Source organism: Macaca nemestrina, chromosome 7, assembly GCF_043159975.1.
Source record: "Macaca nemestrina isolate mMacNem1 chromosome 7, mMacNem.hap1, whole genome shotgun sequence".
In the NCBI taxonomy this organism is placed as follows: Eukaryota; Metazoa; Chordata; class Mammalia; order Primates; family Cercopithecidae; genus Macaca; species Macaca nemestrina.
Window position 1 is genome coordinate 146,708,166 of NC_092131.1, and position 20,379 is coordinate 146,728,544.

Here is a 20,379-nt window from a genome sequence, read left to right on the forward strand (position 1 = left end):
TCCTTGGTCATACCCTGTATGTATGTATTTGTGTGTCTGTATGTATGTATACACACACACCTAAGCTTGGAAATAACGATCTACCATAGTGCATGCGTATTGCTTATATTTGTTAGATTGTATTAAGGTCTATAATTTAGCTCCATGTATACAGAAAACATACCATTTATTTTATCTTATTTCAAATAGATTTAGGTGGCCAGGTGCGGTAGCTCACACCTGTAATCCCAGAATTTTGGGAGACTAACATAGTGAAACCCCATCTCTACCAAAAATACAAAATTAGCTGGGTGTGGTGGCACATGCCTGTAATCCCAGCTACTTGGGAGGCTGAGGCAGGGGAATCACCTGAACCTGGGAGGCAGAGGTTGCAGTGAGCCGAGATTGTGCCATTGCATTCCAGCCTGGGCAACAGGAGCGAAACTCCGTCTCAAAAGCAAAAAAAAAACAACAAAAAACCCCCGAAAACTATATATATATAGTTGCAGTTATTTGCAGTTACTCATGGTGTACCAAAGGCAAAATTTTGTAGTAGCCAAAGTTTATCTTCAAGGCTTCTCCTCCCATACCTCCCTAAGGAGAAGCCTGTTCAGCTTCCATTCACTCAAGGCCTAAAGGCCACCTCTTGATGATGTCTTACCAGGGCTCCAGGCTATACATTTTTATTATTTCTGTTTTCATTTTTAAAGTTGGTTCTGCCATTTGTAGGAGATTTTTTTCTAACCAAGGCATCCACATTGGGTTTATATGCCCCAACCTTTTTTAAATGTCTTATTCAATTTCAGGAGGATAAAGATGACCAAGACAGGAATGAAAAGTTCTTCAGAAATTATGGTATCGTTGGCCGGGCGCTGTGGCTTAAGCCTGTAATCCCAGCTCTTTGGGAGGCCGAGACGGGCGGATCACAAGGTCAGGAGATCGAGACCATCCTGGCTAACCCGGTGAAACCCCGTCTCTACTAAAAAATACAAAAAACTAGCCGGGCGAGATGGCGGGCGCCTGTAGTCCCAGCTACTCGGGAGGCTGAAGCAGGAGAATGGCGTGAGCCCGGGAGGCGGAGCTTGCAGTGAGCTGAGGTCCGGCCACTGTACTCCAGCCTGGGCGACAGAGCGAGACTCCGTCTCAAAAAAAAAAAAAAAAGAAAAAAAAGAAATTATGGTATCGTAGATTGTTTTGAGCTACAAAGACCCCTTCTTTTAAAGATGAGAAAGTTGAGGCTTGGAGAAGTTCAGTGAATTGCCTGAGCTGGCAAAACAAATCAATAGCATTTTAGGAACTAGAACTCAAGTTTCCTTACTCTGAAATAAATATTTTTTTCCATTGCGTTTTTGGGTGAAGATTGAGATCCAGTTACATATTTTTAACAAGCAGTAGACAATGCTTTCATGTTTAACCATTTTTTCTCAAAGGAATTCTGTACATGTAGTAGCTACAGAAAGAAGCTTATACTACCGGCCAGGCGCAGTGGCTCACACCTGTAATCCTAGCACTTTGGGAGGCTGAAGCGGGCGGATTGCCTGAGTTCAGGAGTTTGAGAACAGCCTGGGCAACAGCCGTCTCCACTAAAATACAAAAAACTAGCTGGGCGAGGTGGCGGGCGCCTGTAGTCCCAGCTACTCGGGAGGCTGAGGCAGGAGAATGGCATAAACCCGGGAGGCGGAGCTTGCAGTGAGCCAAGATCGTGGCACTGCACTCCAGCCTGGGAGACAGAGCAAGACAGTCTCCAAAAAAAAAAAAAAAAAAAAAGAAAAGAAAAGACAGCTTATACTATGTTCTAGTCAGTGAATAAAGTATGATTTCAGTCTACAAAAAATATTTTATTTATTTATTTATTTATTTTGAGATGGAGTCTCGTTCTGTAGCCCAGGCTGGAGTACAGTATCGCCATCTTGGCTCACGGCAACCTCCACCTCCTGGGTTCAAGCAATTCTTCTGCCTCGGCCTCTCATTTATGTCATAATGAGTCTAAGTTGTTAGTTTATTTGTGCATGAATTTAAAATAACTGTTGCTTACAGAACATTGAATAAAATAATAATTCCCTAAATCACTGAAAAATTTCTGCAATCTTACAGAGATACTACTATGTGTGTAAAGATGGGAATCCAATTTAAAACTTGGTACTTGTCCTGAACCATGCTACTAGTGGTTATTTTTACTTTAAACAACTATCGTCTAGATAAAAGAAGTACTAATAAAATATTTATTGTATTAATCATCATTGCTATATAAACACAGGCCTACAGGATTATGAAGCAGCACTTAAGATTGATCCATCCAACAAAATTGTACAAATTGATGCTGAGAAGATTCGGAATGTAATTCAAGGAACAGAACTAAAATCTTAATGACTCTTAGAAGTAACTAAGTATTGTTATAAGTTTTTTAAAAAGACCTGGAGGCGTTAGAAATCTTTGTACATATTATGGCCAATTGTACAGAATTGCTTTCTGTTTAGTACTCTAGTTCTGTAGAGGGCAAAATATTATAAATCTATAGAAAATAAAGTGACTTGAACCATTTTTGAATAAATCTAAATAAGAACCTATTTTGATTCCTTATTTCTTCATATTAATACATACGTATACATTTTTGTGTTACTGAATTAAGCTTGCCCTTGTAACAAAATATATTTTGGTATAGTTACCAGGACACTTACTGATTAATTTTTAACAAGGTAGAATTTTAAAATAAAAGATTGTTTATAAATAACTTTTGTTTGTATTAATATACGATTTAATTGACTGAATGGTTGACTTTGGTATAATAAATGTTGACAGGTTTTTTGTTAGTTTCCAAATGCACAGAACCTTATTTTTTGTTTAATACTTCTCTAATGCTTGTTGTTCAAGATTAGACTAGTTCAGCCTAGTATAAAATAACTGTTTAGAAAACTTATCTTCAACTTCAGTTATAGGCTGTGCACCTGAAAACCGATCATATTTCATAACACTATCTGGTGAAGATAAATTTTTTGAGTGAAATCGTTCTCTAGTACCTCCAAGTAGACAAGGGGGGGAAAAAAGACAGCAAACTGTAAGATATTAACCTGGAATATTATGGTATTGGCATTGGATTGCACCACCATTTGTGTTGTATCACTGGGATTATGCAGGTGTTAAGCACAATAGCACAGCTTCCCTTTTGTATGTAGTTATTGTAATTCTCTAATTAAATTTTAAAGGTTTGTTTTGTTTTGTTTTGTTTTTGAGATGGAGCCTCCCTCCGTTGCCCAGGCTGGAGTGCAATGGCACAATCTCGGCTCACTGCAACCTCCTCCTCCCAAATTCAAGTGATTTTCCTGCCTCAGTCTCCCTAGTAGCTGAGATTACAGGTGCCCGCAACCACACCCAACTACTTTTTTTTTTCTTTTTTTTTGAGGCAGAGTATTGCTCTGTAGCCCAGGCTGGAGTGCAGTGGCATGATCTTGGTTCACTGCAAGCTCCACCTCCCGGGTTCAGGCGATTCTCCTGCCTCAGCCTCCCGTGTAGCTGGGACTACAGGCGCCTGCCACCACGCCCGGCTAAGTTTTTTGGATTTTCAGTAGAGACGGGGTTTCACCATGTTAGCCAGTATGGTCTCAATCTTCTGACTTCATGATCCGCCCGCCTCGGCCTCCCAAAGTGCTGGGATTACAGGTGTGTGAGCTACCACTGCACCCGGCCTTTTTTTTTTTTTTTTTTGAGATGGTGTTTCACTCTTGTTGCCCAGGCTGGAGTGCAGTGGCCCAATCTCAGCTTACTGCAACCTCTGCCTCCCGGGTTCAAGTGATTCTCCTGCCTCAGGCCTCCCAAGTAACTGGGATTACAGGAGCCACCACGCCTGATTAATTTTTTGTATTTTTAGTAGAGACAGGGTCTCATCATGTTGGCCAGGTTGATCTCCAACTCCTGACCTCAGGTGATCCACCCGCCTCGGCCTCCCAAAGTGCAGTGATTACAGGCATGAGCCACTGCACCCGGCCTTATTTATTTATTTTTGAGATGGAGTCTGGCTCTGTAACCCAGGTTTTAGTGCAGTGCAATCTTGGCTCACTGCAACCTCTGTCTCCTGGGTTCAAGCAATTCTCCTGCCTCAGCCTTCCAAGTAGCTGGGATTACAGGTGCGTGCTACCACATCCAGCTAATTTTGTATTTTTAGTAGAGACTGGGTTTTACCATGTTGGCCAGGCTGGTTTCAAACTCCTGACCTCAAGTGATCTGCCCTCCTCGGCCTCCCAAAGTGCTGGAATTACAGGCATGAGTCCCCGTGCTGACCTAACAAATTTAGTTTAAAGATCTAATTGGCCTTTATCAGTGACTCATGAATCAAGCAGCATCTTATGTAAAGATTTAGAAGAGACATTACTAGAAGTAGCAGAATAAAATGACCTTTGCAAAATTATGATTAAGACAGTGAAAGAGATTTAACTTAACTGAATTTATGTTGCTTTTAACCTCCAAGCTGTCCTTGTTCATTCCTGGGTGTAGGACTAACTTTAAAAAACTTAGTTTATAGTTTAAACAAAGTCAGTGATAGCCCTTTCCCAAAGCCGACCTCCTTCTTGCCTGGGGACTAAATTGCCTTTGTAGGACTCACATTAGCCACAAGGTTAAAAATTAGCACTTTGGGACGCTGAGGCAGGTGGGTCACCTGAGTTCAGGAGTTAGAGAGCAGCCAGGCCAACATGGTGAAACCCCGTCTCTACTAAAAATACAAAAATTAGCCGGGCGTGGTGGCAGGTGCTTGTAATTCACAGCTACTTGGGAGGCTGAGGCAGGAGAATCACTTAAACCTGGGAGGTGAAGGCTGCAGTAAGCGGAGATTGGGCAATTGCTCTCCGGCCTGGGCAACAAGAGTGAAACTCCATCTCCAAAAAAATTATGGTTTAGAAGTCATACTGCTGGAGGCCGGGCACGGTGGCTCACGCCTGTAATCCCAGCACTGGGAGGCCGAGTCGGGTGGATCACCTGAGGTTGGGAGTTCGAGACCAGCCTGACCCCAACATGGAGAAACCCCGTCTCTACTAAAAATACAAAATTAGCTGGGCGTGGTGGTGCTTGCCTGTAATCCCCTACTTGGGAGCCTGAGGCAGGAGAATCACTTGAACCCGGGAGGCGGAAGTTGCAGTGAGCTGAGATCATGCCATTGCACTCCAGCCTGGACAACAAGAGCGAAACTCCATCTCAAAAAAAAAAAAATAATGTCATACTGCTGGAGGCTACAAAATTCTGACCCTTCCTAAACTGCTCCTAAGATCAGTGCTTGAGATATTTTGCAGACCCTGCACTTAATGAATCAGCTGGCACCACCCAAATCAATAAGCTGACTCATCTAATCTTGTGGCGCCCACCTAACTTAATTCAGCACAAGAAAACAGCTCCGACTCTCTATAATTTCATCTCTAACCAATGAGCACTTCTGGTTCACTGGCTTCCCCTCACCCACCAAGTTGTCTTTAAAAACTCTGCTCCCTGGCTGGGCGCGGTGGCTGACGCCTCTAATCCCAGCACTTTGGGAGGCTGAGGCAAGTGGATCACGAGCTCAGGAGTTCAAGTCCAGCCTGGCCAAGATGGTGAAACCCCATCTCTACTGAAAAAACAAAAAAAATTAGCCGGGTGTGGCGGCGGGAGGCTGAGGCAGAGAATTGCTTGAACCCAGGAGGCAGAGGTTGCAGTGAGCTGAGATCGGGTCACTACACTCCAGCCTGGGCGACAGAGCGAGACTGTCTCAAAAAAACAAAAAACGAAAACAAAACTCTGGTCTCCCGCACAGCTGGTTCTGTATGAATTACTCTTTCTCTGTTTTAATTTTCGTGCCTTAATAAATTGGCTCTGTCTAGGCAGCACCCCTTTAGGGGTAACAAAAACAATTGGTATTTATAAGGTAGCTCAAGCAGGAACAAGAAACAGCATAATACGAAAAGTGGGTTGGTTGATATCTGGTAACTTCAGATCACTTTCCTTGCAAGAGTTAAAACAGTGGGGACTTGCCTATCCTGCCAGCTAAAAGGGGCCTGTTGGGGGATTTGGCTATCATCTCTCTCATGATTTATCAGGAGATCAGATAAATAACCAAATTTTGGGCCAGGCTCGGTGGCTCACACCTGTAATCCCAGCACTTTGGGAGGCTGAGACGGGCAGATCACCTGAGGTCAGGAGTTCGAGAGCAGCCTGGCCAATCCCATCTCTTCTAAAAATACAAAAATTAGCTGGACATGGTGGCAATCACCTGTAACCCCAGCTACTCGGGAGGCTGAGGCAGGACAATGACTGAGACAGTGAAAGAGAGCTAACCTAACAGACTCCATCTTAGTTCTAACCTTTAAGCTGTCCTTGTTCCTTCCTGTGCATAGGCTGAACTAACTTTGGGGGGAACTTCGTTTATAGATTATAGTTTAAAACAAAGATGGTAACAACCTTTTCCCAAAACCTTTTCCTTCCTGCCTGGGGGTTAGACTGCCTTTGTAGGACTAAGAAATTAGCCACAAGATTAGAAATTATGGTTTAGGAGTCATGCCGTTGGAATTACAAGATTCTGACCCTCACTAAACTGCTCCTAAGATCAGTGCTTGAGATATTTTGCAGACCCTGCACTTGCTGGATCAGCTGGCACCACCCAGATCAATAAACTGGCTCATCTGATCTTGTGACCCCCACCCAGGAACTGACTCAGTGTAAGAGGACAGCTTCAATTCCTTTTGATTTCATCTCCTACTTAACCAATCAGCACTCCTGGCTCACTGGCTTCCCCTCCCCCACCAAGTTGTCCTTAAAAACTCTTGATTCTCAAATGCTTGGGCAGTCTGATTTGATTAATAATAAAATGCTGGTCTCCTGCACAGCTGGCTCTGTGTGAATTACTCTGTCTCTATTGCAGTTCCCCTGTCTTGATAAATTGGCTCTGTCTAGGCAGCAGGCAAGGTGAACCCATTTGGGAGTTACACTAGTGCAAGAGGTTCAGTCCAAATCAGTGGCCTTCCATATATTTTATTTAACACATCCCAGAAAGAGGTTATGAATTATATCAAGCAAAAGGTTCTGTCCTAGACCAGGTTTGGGATGATCTTTCTTTTCCACATGTTAGCTCTTTGCTGACAGAGGTCAAAATATTAGTCCTAATATAGAGATATTGTCTAATAGTTTAGTGTTATATAAACCTATTCTGTCTTGGTTCCCTAGTGTAGACGAAAATCAGAGTTGAACAGTAGTTAAACTGAAAAAACAATGCTTTTACTCAGTAACTGTTATAATAAGGAAAAAGAGACCTCAGCATGGAACGAGGCTGAGTTCTTTTCATTTCTGTGAGGTCTGAGAATAAAAAATGAAAAAGAACTAGGCTCAGTTCCAAATATGACATGGACAATTAGGGATTTATAGCCAAGGAGTAGGTTGGGTAATGAAGGTGGTCAGTGGATGAAAAATTACTAAGAGAAAACATTAGGGATAGAGGAATTTTGGTTAAATTGACCTAATAGGATTCTTGCTGAAGACAGGCCAGGTTGATCAGGTATTACCGGCGGCGGGTGGGGGCGGTTATAGGGAATGAGGAATCTGGTCAAATATCAAGGGTGATCAGATATTGATGGTGGGGATTCTGGCTAAAGGAACTTGGCAGGACTCTTGCCATGACTGGGCTCTTAGGAGCAAGGTACGTGGCTGGGCATGATGGCTCACGCCTGTAATCCCAGCACTTTGGGAGGCCGAGGTGGGTGAATCACCTGAGGTCGGGAGTTCAAGATCAGCCTGACCAACATGGAGAAACCCCATCTCTACTAACAATACAAAATTAGCCAGTTGTGGTGGCACATGCCTGTAATCCCAGCTACTCAGGAGGCTGAGCCTGGAGAATTGCTTGAACCCGGGAGGTGAAGGTTGTGGTGAGCCAAGAATGCGCCACTGCACTCCAGCCTGGGCAACAAGAACAAAACTCCATCTCAAAAAAAAAAAAAAAGCAAGGTACAGCCGGGCACAGTGTCTCACGCCTGTAATCCCAGCAGTTTGGGAGGCTAAGGCAGGTGGATCATGAAGTCAGGAGTTGGAGACCAGCCTGACCAACATGGTGAAACCCTGTCTCTACTGAAAATATAAAACTTAGTCTGGCATGGTGTCGCGTGCCTATAATCCCAGCTACTCAGGAGGGTGAGGCAGGAGAACCCTTGAACCTGGGAGACAGAGGTTGCAGTGAGCTGAGATCATGCCACTGTACTCCAGCCTGGACAAAGAGCGAGGTGCCAGGATGGGGCCTAGTCAAAAAAGTGGTTCACAGGAGCCTATCTAGAGTTTGGTCAATAAGAGACCTCTTAATCACTAGCAAGCCAGGTGCTTTCCAACAAATTTCATCCATGTGGGAAGTAAGGGCAAAGGATTTTGCACATACCATCTAGGGAAAAAGTAGGTGCCTTACTTCATTTTCCACTGCTGTATCAGAATACCACAGACTAGGTAATTTATAATGGACAGAGATTTATTTGGTTCATGGTTCTAGAGGCTGGGAGGTCAAGATCGAGGGACTACATGCATCTGGTGAAGCCCTTCTTGCTATATGATAACGTGGCAGAAGGTATCACATAGTAAGAGAGCATGCAAGAAAGAGAGGAAAGGAAAAGGGGGCTGAACTCCTGTCTTTTATAACTAACCCAGTCCTGCAATAACTAACTCACTTCTGTATTAACAGCTTTAATCTATTCAAGAGGGTGGTGTCCCCATGAACTAATAGTCTCTTTTTTGTGTGTGTGATAGAGTCTTGCTTTGTCACTCAGACTAGAGTGCAGTGGCATGATCTAGGCTTACTGCAACCTCTGCCTCCTGGGTTCAAGTGATTCTCCTGCCTCAGCCTCCCGAGTAGCTGAGATTACAGGCATGCGCCACCAAGCCTGGCTAATTTTGGTATTTTTAGTAGAGACAGCTTTTCACCATGTTGGCCAGGCTGGTCTCAAAACTCCTGACCTCAGGTGATTTGCCTGCCTTGGCCTCCCAAAGTGCTGGTATTACAGGCATGAGACACCGTGCCTGGTCTATTTTTGTATTTTTTAATAGAGACAGTGTTTCACCACTTGGCCAGGCTGGTTTCACACTCCTGATCTTAAGTGATCCACCTGCCTTGGCCTCCCAAAGTGCTGACATTGCAGGTATGAGCCACCGCCCTGGCTTTGCTTTAGCTTTGTAGTGCATATTAAGGACTAACATTACTCTCTAGTTATCTTCAGCTATCTACATCTATCTTCAGCTATCTACATCTGATTGCTGTAGGTCAGCAGTTCTCAAAATGTGTTCTCATCACAATACAAATACTCTGGTCAGCACGGTGGCTTACACCCATAATCCCAACACTTCGGGAGGTGGTGGGTCACGCCTATAATCCCAGCACTTGGGAGGAGGTGGGAGGATAATTTGAGCCCAGGAGTCCAAGACTAACCTAAGCAACATAGTGAGACCCCCATCTCTACAAAAAATAGAAAAAAAGTTAGCCAGGCATGGTGGTGCATGACTGCAGTCCTAGCTACTTGGGAGGCTGAGGTTGGAAAATCGCTTGAGCTGGGGAAGTCAAGGTTGAGGTTGAGGTTACAGTGAGCTGTGATTGTGTCATTGCACTCCAGCCTGGGTGACAGAGGGAGACGCTGACTCAAAAAGAGTAGAAAATATGCTATATTATATCCTATCTTTAAAAAAACGACAAGAAACCTTTGGCTCAACATCTAGCTATTGCCCCATTTATCTGTTCAGTGTGCAGCAAAATTACTTAAAATTAGTTTTGAGTTCTTCGGCTCTTTCTTATTCCAATAAAGTTTTCCTCTCTACCGCTTCTTGTTGTAGAGAGGAATACTTATTTATTTATTTATTTTTGAGGCAGAGTTTCACTCGTCACCCTGGCTGGAGTGCAATGTCGTGATTTGGCTTACTGCAAACTCTGCCTCCTAGGTTCAAGCGATTCTCCTGCCTCAGCCTCCTGAGTAGCTGGAATTACAGGTGTCTGCCATCACGCCCAACTAATTTTTGTGTTTTTAGTAGAGACAGGTTTTCACCATGTTGGCCAGGTTGGTCTCAAACGCCTGACCTCAGGCCACCTGCCCACCTCAGCCTTCCAAAGTGCTGGGATTACAGGTGTGAGCCTTCGCGCCTGGCCTTGTTGAAATACTTTTGTTTGAAGTCATCCATGACCTCTGCTTTGCCTCATCAAAGGTCAGTTCTCAATTCATATGCTATTTCCCAAGATAATTTCACACTGCTGGGCCAGTTCCTCTCCTTGAAACAAGCTTGGCTTCCAGGCCTCACAGTCTTCTAATTTCCTTTCTTCACTAGTCACTCCTTCTTGGTCTCATTTGTTTCTTCTTGTTCTTTGCCTTGACCTCTAAATGGTGGTTTTCCCTAAAGCATAGTCCTCAGGTCTGTTTACCTACACTTTGTAGTCTTGTCTGATTTAATCATTTTAAATAACATGTTGTTCAAATTGATTATCTTCAACTTGGACTTCTCTCTTGAATTCAACTTGTATATTCAATTGCCCTACATCAACTTGACTTTCCTCAGATATTCTCTTCACCTCCTTCAGAGGGTGTGGTCAGACCTCACCTTATCAGAAGCCTTCCCTTTCCAACCTACCTAAAGTAATTCCTTGCTGAAGTACTCGCTTTCCTCCTAACTCTATTTTATGTTTTTTCCCATAATACTTACCACTAGGTATAGAACATAGGTAACTATGTAAATATATATTCATATATGTTATTTATGTATATATTAATGTGTATTTTTATTTATAAATATATAAAAATATATATTTATACATGCTTTTTGGTCTGTTTCCTCCTGCTGGGATTCATTAGAATCTAAGCTCCATTAGGACTAGCTTCTAGTGCCTAGTATAGTCCTGGGACCTTATTATTATTATTATTTTTTTTTTGAGGCGGAATTTGCCTCTTGTTGCCCAGGCTGTAGTGCAATGGCATGATATCGGCTCACTGCAACCTCCGCCTCCCGGGTTCAAGAGATTCTCCTGCCTCAGCCTCCCGAATAGCTTGGATTACAGGCATGCATCACCAAGCCCAGCTAATTTTTTTTGGTATTTTTAGTAGAGACGGGGTTTCTCCATGTTGGTCCAGGCTGGTCTTGAACTCCTGACCTCAGGTGATCCGCCTGCCTCAGCCTCCCAAAGTATTGGGATTACAGGCATGAGCCACCATGCCCAGCCAGTCCTGGGACTTTAATAGGCACTGAATGACTATGTATATAATGAAATTCCAGATGACATGCTTGATTTTCAGCTATTTATCCTGATAATTTTATTATTATTTTAGATGAAGTCTCCCTCTGTCACCCAGGTTGGAGTGCAGTGGCTGTGATCTCAACTCACTGCAACCTCCACTTCCCAGGTTGAAGAGATTCTCCTGCCTCGGGCTCTGGTGTAGCTGGGATTACAGGCATGCACCACCATGCCTGGCTAAGTTTTTGTATTTTTAGTAGAGATGTGGTCTCACCATGTTGCCCAGGTTTGTCTCGAACTCCTGGCTTCCTGTAATCCGCCCACCTTGGCCTCCCAAAAGTGCTGGGATTTTAAGTATGAGCCACTGTGCCTGGAGTATCCTGAGAATTTTTTTTTTTTTTTTTTGAGACAGAATCTCACTCTGTTGCCCAGGCTGCAGTGCAGTGGTATGATCTTGGCTCACTGCAACCTCTGCCTCCTGGGTTCAAGTGATTCTCCTGCCACAGCCTCCCAAGTAGCTGGGACTATAGGTACACGCCACCATACCTGGCTAATTTTTTGTATTTTTAGTAGAGACTGGGTTTCGTCATGTTGGCTAGGCTGGTCTCGACCTCCTGACCTCAAGTGATCCACCCGCCCAAAATGCTGGGATTACAGACGTGAGCCACAGCGCCCAGCCAATCCTGAGAATTTTAGCAACAACAAAAATGTCCCAACGGTGCACCACTGCCATAGGTAGGAATTTTAGGTTAGTTTCTAGATTCTACATATAAAAAGGTAAATTCACTTGCCATGAATTGGGCACCTACAGTGAAGGGGGAAAATTGTTTGTATGGTTTATACTGCAAAAACAGGCTAATAAACTAAAACGTTATTGCGTAATTCACTTGGACATCTTGTGCAGTGCCTCACTATTTGATGTTTTGAGGAAGTGAAAAAAATTAATATTTCTTGATTGTGCCATTACCAAATTATCAGTTTTGGGGGTAATTGGAAGAAATTGATGAGTCTGCAGAGTTTGAGCTGTTTCCTTACATCAAGCAACTTCTATGATTAGAAGATTCAACTTTTATAATCCCCTAATGGCTCACAAATTTATTCTTTCTAATTGATGGTAATATCCTGAAATAAAACCAACAGGGGAAAATAACAATGATTTTTTTTTTCCAAAAAGATATTCAGACCCAATTATCAACATACGGTTTAAACAGATGGGAGCTGAAATAAATCTGTGTGTGCAGTAGAATCAGAGATTTTAAAGAATTGTATAGCCTGTCACCTACCACTGCTCACACTATGTTAAAGATATATAAAATTAATTGCATTTATAAAAATATACCACATTGTCTCGTATCTTTGTACTTTTATCCATAGTTTCTTCTCCCTAGAATAACCTTCCTTTGATTTAGCTTTATCTTCTCTAGGTCACTTCTCCTGATCTCTCTGGTCTCAATTTGAGCAATTCTGTCTATGTCTGAAAGGCCTGTGCATACTGCCTACTTTACATTACAAAAATTATCACATATTAATTTGCTAATCTCATTCTCCCAAATATTTTTTTTTTTTTGAGACAGAGTTTCGCTCTTGTTGTCCAGGCTGGAGTCCAATGGCATGATCTCGGCTCACTGCAACCTCTACCTCCCGGGTTCAAGCGATTCTCCTGCCTCAGCCTCCCAAAGTAGCTGGGATTATAGGCACCCACCACCATGCCCAGCTGATTTTTTTGTATCTTAGTTGAGATGGGGTTTCACCATGTTCGCCAGGCTGGTCTTGAACTCCTGACCTCAGGTGATCCACCTGCCCCGGCCTCCCAATGTGCTGGGATTACAGGTGTGAGCCACCACACCTGGCCAATATTGTTAATTAAAACAATAAAAATCACTGTCTTTTATTTCTGTACCTCTATTTGCATAGTACAGTCTGTCATCAGTCAGGGTTCAAAAAATATTTGCTGAATGAATCAATAAATTACAAGTTATCTCTTCCACCAGCCTAGCAGTGGGAACTAACATTATGTTAAAAGTGGGAAATTGGCTGGGTAGCATGGCTCACTCCTGTAATCCCAACACTTCAGGAGGCCAAGGCAGGATGACAGCTTAAGGACAGGAGTTTGAGGTCAGCCTGGGCAACACAGCGAAACTCCATCTACACACACACACACCCCCCCTATAAATTAGCCGGGGGCATGTTGTTCCTGCCTGTAGTCCCAGCTAGTAGAGGCTGAGGTGGGGGATGGTTTGAGCCCAGGAGTCCAAGGTTGCAATGAACCATGATCATGCCACTGCATACCAGCTTGGGTGACAAGGTGAAACCCTGTCTCCAAAAATAAAAACTAAAAGTGTGTTGGCCGGGCACAGTGGCTCACGCCTGTAATCTCAGCACTTTGGGAGGCCGAGGCGGGCAGATCACCAGGTCAGGAGATTGAGACCATCCTAGCTAACAGGGTGAAACCCCATCTCTACTAAAAATACAAAAAATTAGCTGGGCATGGTGGCGAGTGCCTGTAATCCCAGCTGCTCGGGAGGCTGAGGCAGAAGAATCGCTTGAACCTGGGAGGCGGAGGTTGCAGTGAGCCGAGATCGCGCCATTGCACTCCACCTTGGGCAGTAGAGTGAGACTCCATCTCAAAAAAAAAAAAAAACAAAAAACAAAAACCAAAGTGTGAAATTGTTGGTCAGAATCTTCCTTAAATCATTTTTTTTCTTACAGCTCCTGTGTTCCTCTGTCTTGATAAGTAGACTCAATAGATAAGTAAATAAAATATGAAAGGCTTTTGAAGCTTTTGGATTACATGGACTAACACTTTCTACCTTTTATTTTGCTATTTTGAACATATTTTCATTTAAAAAGTCATTGTCATTCAGTTATCAGTTGAAATACTTTATTTAACTTATTTTAAAAATTGATTATAAACTTTTTATCTCAATTAGGTATTCTACCCTTAGATTTAACACTCATTTTTCCTGAGTATATTTTCTTTTCAATATACAAAGAAATGTATTTTCATAGAGTGTGTTGAATATTAGGAAAATCAAGAGTTCTGGTTCTGTCAGGTGCAGTATTTAGAGTGTTATTTTGATAAAATCCAGTTGCTCTGATATGGCTTGAAAATACTTGCTCCTTTGGAGTATATTTGCAGGGGAAAAACTGTGGCATAGGTAGAAATTCACCATAATGACTTGAATTGGTTTTATACATAATCATCTGAGGTTTTGATAGTGAGGTGGCTGTCTGGAGTGTCTTCGGATCCAACATACATGAAAACACAGGATTGCCAGGGTTCACACAAGGAGGCAGTTGTTCAGATTTCATTTCTCTGTCTGAATTTGAAAGTGAAGTACTTTTCTTGTCCTAAAAAACAAACACATAAAATCATTCTCCATTTTAAAGTTCTGAAAAAATAAAATAAAATTCAGTCCCACCCACTTCCCTTTTTTAGAAATTCTGTTCTCTTGAGGGGATTGAATGTCAGGCCTCTGATTTCAAGCTAAGCCATCATATCCCCTGTGACCTGCACGTATACATCCACATGGCCTGAAGCAAGTGAAGAACCACAAAAGAAGTGAAAATGGCCTGAAGCAAGTGAAGAATCACAAAAGAAGTGAAAATGGCCGGTTCCTGCCTTAACTGATGACATTACCTTGTGACATTCACTCTCCTGGCTCAGAACCTCCCCCACTGAGCACCTTGTGACCCCCACCCCTGCCCGCCAGAGAATAACCCCCTTTGACTGTAATTTTCCATTACCAACCCAAATCCTATAAAACGGTCCCACCCCTATCTCCCATCGCAGACTCAGCCCGCCTGCACCCAGGTGATTAAAAAGCTTTATTGCTCACACAAAGCCTGTTTGGTGGTCTCTTCTCTTGACATTGAAGACTACCCTTAAAATCACATACACCTGTACACAGAGTGAACTTGTCAAAAATATGCATAAGGTAGCTTTTTAAACATTCTGTACTACAACTATGAGAATTTATTGAAAAGTCTGTAAATCATAGGGAAAATCTGAAAAGTCATAGTTAGAAGAGGAAGTACAGCTTTATTTTAGAGTGAAAAAGGAACAAGATAAACATCCAGGGTTAGCCTGGGTATGTGGGCAGCCATTAAGCAACTAATTACACAGCTAACTGAATAATTACAATTGTGATAACTGCTATGAAGAAAAAAAATACAACATATTAATGAAGACACAATGGGGGTTCTAACCTAGTGCTGGGGGTTAGGGAAAGCCATGCCACTGAAGTACCATTCAATCTAAGATTGACTATAAAGCAAGGAAGTAAAAGATAGAGGTGAGGACAAAGTATGGCAAGTCAAATAAATTAGGGTGAAAAAGTCATGAGATCAGAATAGAGAGCCAGGGGTCAGATCTCTCAGGGTTTTGTTGACTGTGTTTAAAATCTGAACCTTTATTGTAAAAGCAATGGAAAGCTATTGAAGGGTTTTAAGGAGAGGTGTGACATGATGTAATATAATTCTAGTAAAATTACTTTGGCTGTTGTTAGGGCCTGTGTGAATGTGGTGAGGAGCTGCAATAGTCCATGTGAGTAATGATGACAATATATAGTAGGTGGTAGCATGGAGATGGAGCAGATTTGTTTGTTTTGTTTTGTGTGTTTCTTTTTTGAGACGGAGTCTCGCTCTGTCATCCAGGCTGGACTGCAATGGTGCAATCTTGGCTCACTGCAACCTCCGCCTCCCGGGTTCAAGCAATTCTCCTGCCTCAGCCTCCCAAGTAGCTGGGATTACAGGCATGTACCACCACGCCCAGCTAATTTTGTATTTTTAGTAGAGATGGGGTTTTTCCATGTTAGTCAGGCTGGTCTTGAACTCCCAACCTCAGGTGATCCGCCCGCCTCAGCCTCCCAAAGTGCTGGAATTACAAGTGTGAACTACCTCCCAGCCTAATTTTTGTATTTTTAGTAGAGATGGGGTTTCACCATGATGGCCAGGCTGGTCTTGGACTCCTGACCAAGTGATCCACCTGCCTTGGCTTCCCAAAATGTTGGGATTGGCCAGGCGCGGTGGCTCAAGCCTGTAATCCCAGCACTTTGGGAGGCCGAGACGGGCGGATCACGAGGTCAGGAGATCGAGACCATCCTGGCTAACACGGTGAAACCCCGTCTCTACTAAAAAATACAAAAAAAAAACTAGCCGGGCGAGGTGGCGGGCGCCTGTAGTCCCAGCTACTCGGGAGTCTGAGGCAGGAGAATGGCCTAAACCCGGGAGGCGGAGCTTGTAGTGAGCTGAGATCCGGCCACTGCACCCCAGCCTGGGTGACAGAGCGAAATTCTGTCTCAAAAAAAAAAAAAAAAAAAAAAAAATGTTGGGATTACAGGTGTGAGCCACCGCGCCTGGCCAAATGAAATCAATTTTTATCACTATTTTATTTTATTTTTTGAGATGGAGTTTTGCTCTGTCGTCTAGGCTGGAGTGCAGTGGTGTAGTCTCAGCTCATTGTAACCTCTGTGTCCCAGGTTCAAGTGATTCCCCTGCCTCAGCCTCCAGAGTAGCTGGGACTACAGGTGCCTGCTAACACACCTGGCTAATTTTTGTGTTTTTAGTAGAAATGGGGTTTCACCATGTTGGTCAGGCTGTTCTTGAACTCCTGACCTCAGATGATCTGCCTGCCTCGGCTTTCCAAAGTGCTGGGACTACAGTCATGAGCCACCAGGCCTCACCAGATTTTATTATTTTCTTTTTTGCAGGTTTACCTCAATGTATGATCTTCCAGAATCAGTTCTGAAATTTACAGGTTAATAACACCTTATATTAGCAAATATGGTTTGCTAATATTCACTTAATACTCATAAGTTTGTAGTTGGCAAAGCTGGAAATAGAACTCAGGTTCACTAAGTGTCATCAATGTTATTCTCATCAGATCTTGCTGTTTATTCTTTTTGATACTGCTTATTAATTTGTTTTAAATATTAACAACACAGATACTGGATAATAGTAAATCATAAGAATCATAAAATTTTGATGGTATCTCAACTGATCAGCTTTTCTCCAATTTTCTACGTTTCCTCAGCACAGGGGAAAGCTTTATAGGTAGAAGGTGGCGGCCCTGTGACTTGTGGGGAAAAGTACCACTGTAATTTACTTTTATGGGCACCTAAGCAGGTTGCCCAGGGCAACTTGTAGATTTGTTGTTGTTATTAATACTATCTCCTTCAGTCACTGAGAACTCTTTTTTTTTTTTTGAGATGGAGTTTCACTCTTGTTGCCTAGGCTGGAGTGCAATGGCATGATCTTGGCTCACTGCAACCTCCACCTCCCCGGTTCAAGCGATTCTCTTGCCTCAGCCTCCCAGGTAGCTGGGATTATAGGCATGCGTCACCACACCCAGCTAATTTTGTATGTTTAGTAGAGATGGGGTTTCTGCATGTTGGTCAGGCTGGTCTCGAACTCCTGACCTCAGGTGATTCGCCTGCATCGGCCTCCCAAAATACTGGGTCCTAAATGCTGGGATTATAGGCGTGAGCCACAGCGCCCAGCTGAGAACTCTTTTTGTCATCAAATGACCTTCCTTAACTACTGGTTCTAGAATTCCGATCAGCTTTGGCTCAAAACATAATGCAGAAAATGAAATCTAGTCAAAACAGAAGACAAATTAGCTGATAAACTTTGTTGGCATAATTAGTACCGCAAAATCTGGAAAAGTTAAATCCTAAATTAAAATTTTTTTAGATTTCCAGGATAATTCACAAATGTTTATAGATTCTGAAACAAAAGGCCCATTGCTTTATACTTTACATCATAGACAACCATTGCAGTTTTCTTATTTGGGTTTCACCTTCTTCAAACCTGATATTCTTAAAATGTGGAGTTCAAACTGACTACAATTAAGAACGAAACAAACAGCCAATACAAAGAATAATAAAAGGATGAGTTTAAATTATCTGCCACATATGTCAACAACTTTTATTAAATGATAAAAAGGTTAAAATTGTAAATAATTTTTTTTTTTTTTTTTTTTGAGACGGAGTCTCGCTGTCACCCAGGCTGGAGTGCAGTGGCCGGATCTCAGCTCACTGCAAGCCCCGCCTCCCAGGTTCACGCCATTCTCCTGCCTCAGCCTCCCGAGTAGCTGGGACTACAGGCCCCCGCCACCTCGCCCGGCTAGTTTTTTTGTATTTCTTTTTTTTTTTTTTTTTTTTTTTTTTTTGAGACGGAGTCTCGCTCTGTCGCCCAGGCTGGAGTGCAGTGGCCGGATCTCAGCTCACTGCAAGCCCCGCCTCCCAGGTTCACGCCATTCTCCTGCCTCAGCCTCCCGAGTAGCTGGGACTACAGGCGCCCGCCACCTCGCCCGGCTAGTTTTTTTGTATTTCTTTTTTTTTTTTTTTTTTTTTTTGAGACGGAGTCTCGCTCTGTCGCCCAGGCTGGAGTGCAGTGGCGCAATCTCGGCTCACTGCACGCTCCGCCTCCCGGGTTCACGCCATTCTCCGGCCTCAGCTTCCCGAGTAGCTGGGACTACAGGCGCCCGCCACTGCGCCCGGCTATTTTTTTTTTCTATTTTTAGTAGAGACGGGGTTTCACCACGGTCTCGATCTGCTGACCTTGTGATCCGCCCGCCTCGGCCTTCCAAAGTGCTGGGATTACAGGCGTGAGCCACCGCGCCCGGCCTGTATTTCTTAATAGAGACGAGGTTTCACCGTGTTAGCCAGGATGGTTTCGATCTCCTGACCTTGTGATCCGCCCGTCTCGGCCTCCCAAAGTGCTGGGATTACAGGCTTGAGCCACCGCGCCCGGCCTAAAATTGTAAATAATTTTACAGAAGAAATTACATCTTAAAATTGGCCTGTGAAAGTGGCTTGAAAGGTATAAAAATCTACCAGTAGCTGGTATTAGCTTTCTTAGTAATTTAATTTTCAGTTAAAGTTAGAGAAAGCCAGACCACCTTGACTTTTTGAAGTCCTTCGGTATAGATAAATATATACTTAAAAAGATAAATGAAAACAAGTCATTAGTTAATAATGCCCATCGCAGAAGCTGTAACTATAAAATTAAGATTTTTTTGATGTCACTGTTGATGTTAAATATAGTTAATAGAAAAGCAAAAATAAAAAAGGTCTAATTTTGAGGCACTCTTTTGTCTCTGCTCAGGCCCACCATCTTCCTTGCTAATGTTTACGTTTATTATTTATTTTTTTCATTTATTGATTTACTTTTACCACAATTAGGGGACAGAGAATGAAACCTAAACTTTTCATTGCTTCTGTAAAGAGTGAATATAAATGTAAGATATCTTTCGCTCTTCTTGCCCTGGCTGCAGTTCAGTGGCGCAGTCTCGTCTCACTGCAACCTCTGCCTCCCAGGTTCAAGCGATTCTCCTGCCTCAGCCTCCCAAGTAGCTAGGATTATAGACGCGCGCCATCTCTCCCGGCTAATTTTTTGTATTTAGTAGAGACGGAGTTTCATCATGTAGGTCCGGCTGGTCTCGAACTCCTGACCTCAGGTGATCCACCCGCCTCGGCCTCCCAAATTACTGGGATTGCAGGCGTGAGCCCCGCGCCCGGTCACCATATCGTTTTTTAAAACAACTCCCTTCTTTGACAAAGTACAATTTAAGTATACAATTAACAAAGTACGTTTTTCTTGTTCAAAACCATCACTAACAGTTTGCAGTAGGGTATGAGTGCATACAATCCCGATGGTCTTTACACCTTTAGAGGCTATTCGGATTTAAGGAAACGTACATTTACATGTGTAAATGTAAAAGCTCAGTAGCTGCCTTGTAAAGTGTTTTTCGGGGTTGTGGGGTTGGGATTGGTAGGAGTAGGTGGTGCCTCAAATTATACCAACGAATACCAACATTCCCAAACATCTATCCCTCTGCCTAAACTCACCCAGTCGCGGTCTGTCATTTTCGCTATTTTCTTTGTTAATTTTTTCGGCAAAGTCAGTTTGCATGCAGTAGATGGCAAGAAAGCCGGTGAACGCCTAGGGACGTGGCGTTTTAACCGCACCCAATTAAAGCAGCAAATAGAAGATGAATAGCTGGGTGGATCAGTATGTGTAAACCTATCCGTTTAATCCGGGGAGTTGTTTTCCCGGTGAAACCACGAATCCTTTCTGGAGGTTGCGACTCGTATCCATAGCAACTGGAAGTGGTCGCCGGCTCCCGGATGTTGTGGGGATCTGCGGCCGCCCGGCCCAGCTTCCTGCAGCCGCCCGGCGGCGCCCTGCGCTCCTCTTCG

At 43.3% G+C, this 20,379-nt stretch overlaps 2 protein-coding genes across 4 annotated transcripts in view; one reads left to right on the forward strand and one right to left on the reverse strand.

Annotated features, from left to right (window-relative positions):
- The window catches only part of DNAAF4 (dynein axonemal assembly factor 4), a 66,951-nt gene extending 64,405 nt beyond the window's left edge, over window positions 1-2,546 (forward strand). For 2 of the 3 annotated variants that reach the window (XM_011755084.3, XM_071066810.1), the window contains one exon: window positions 2,237-2,546. In XM_011755084.3, coding sequence (XP_011753386.1) covers window positions 2,237-2,320 — 84 coding nt within the window. In that variant the 3' untranslated portion in view covers window positions 2,321-2,546. Of the gene's footprint in view, window positions 1-785; window positions 907-2,236 lie in introns of those variants that run through there. The other variant, XM_071066811.1, reaches the window with a different exon arrangement.
- Window positions 2,547-14,040: 11,494 nt separating this feature from the next.
- PIERCE2 (piercer of microtubule wall 2) lies at window positions 14,041-20,322 on the reverse strand. Its single transcript, XM_011755153.3, has 2 exons — window positions 20,029-20,322; window positions 14,041-14,527 (listed from the first exon to the last, which is right to left on the reverse strand). Exons 1-2 carry the CDS (start codon window positions 20,044-20,046, stop codon window positions 14,180-14,182), a joined length of 366 nt encoding a protein of 121 aa, XP_011753455.2. The 5' UTR covers window positions 20,047-20,322; the 3' UTR covers window positions 14,041-14,179.
- Window positions 20,323-20,379: the final 57 nt, after the last annotated feature.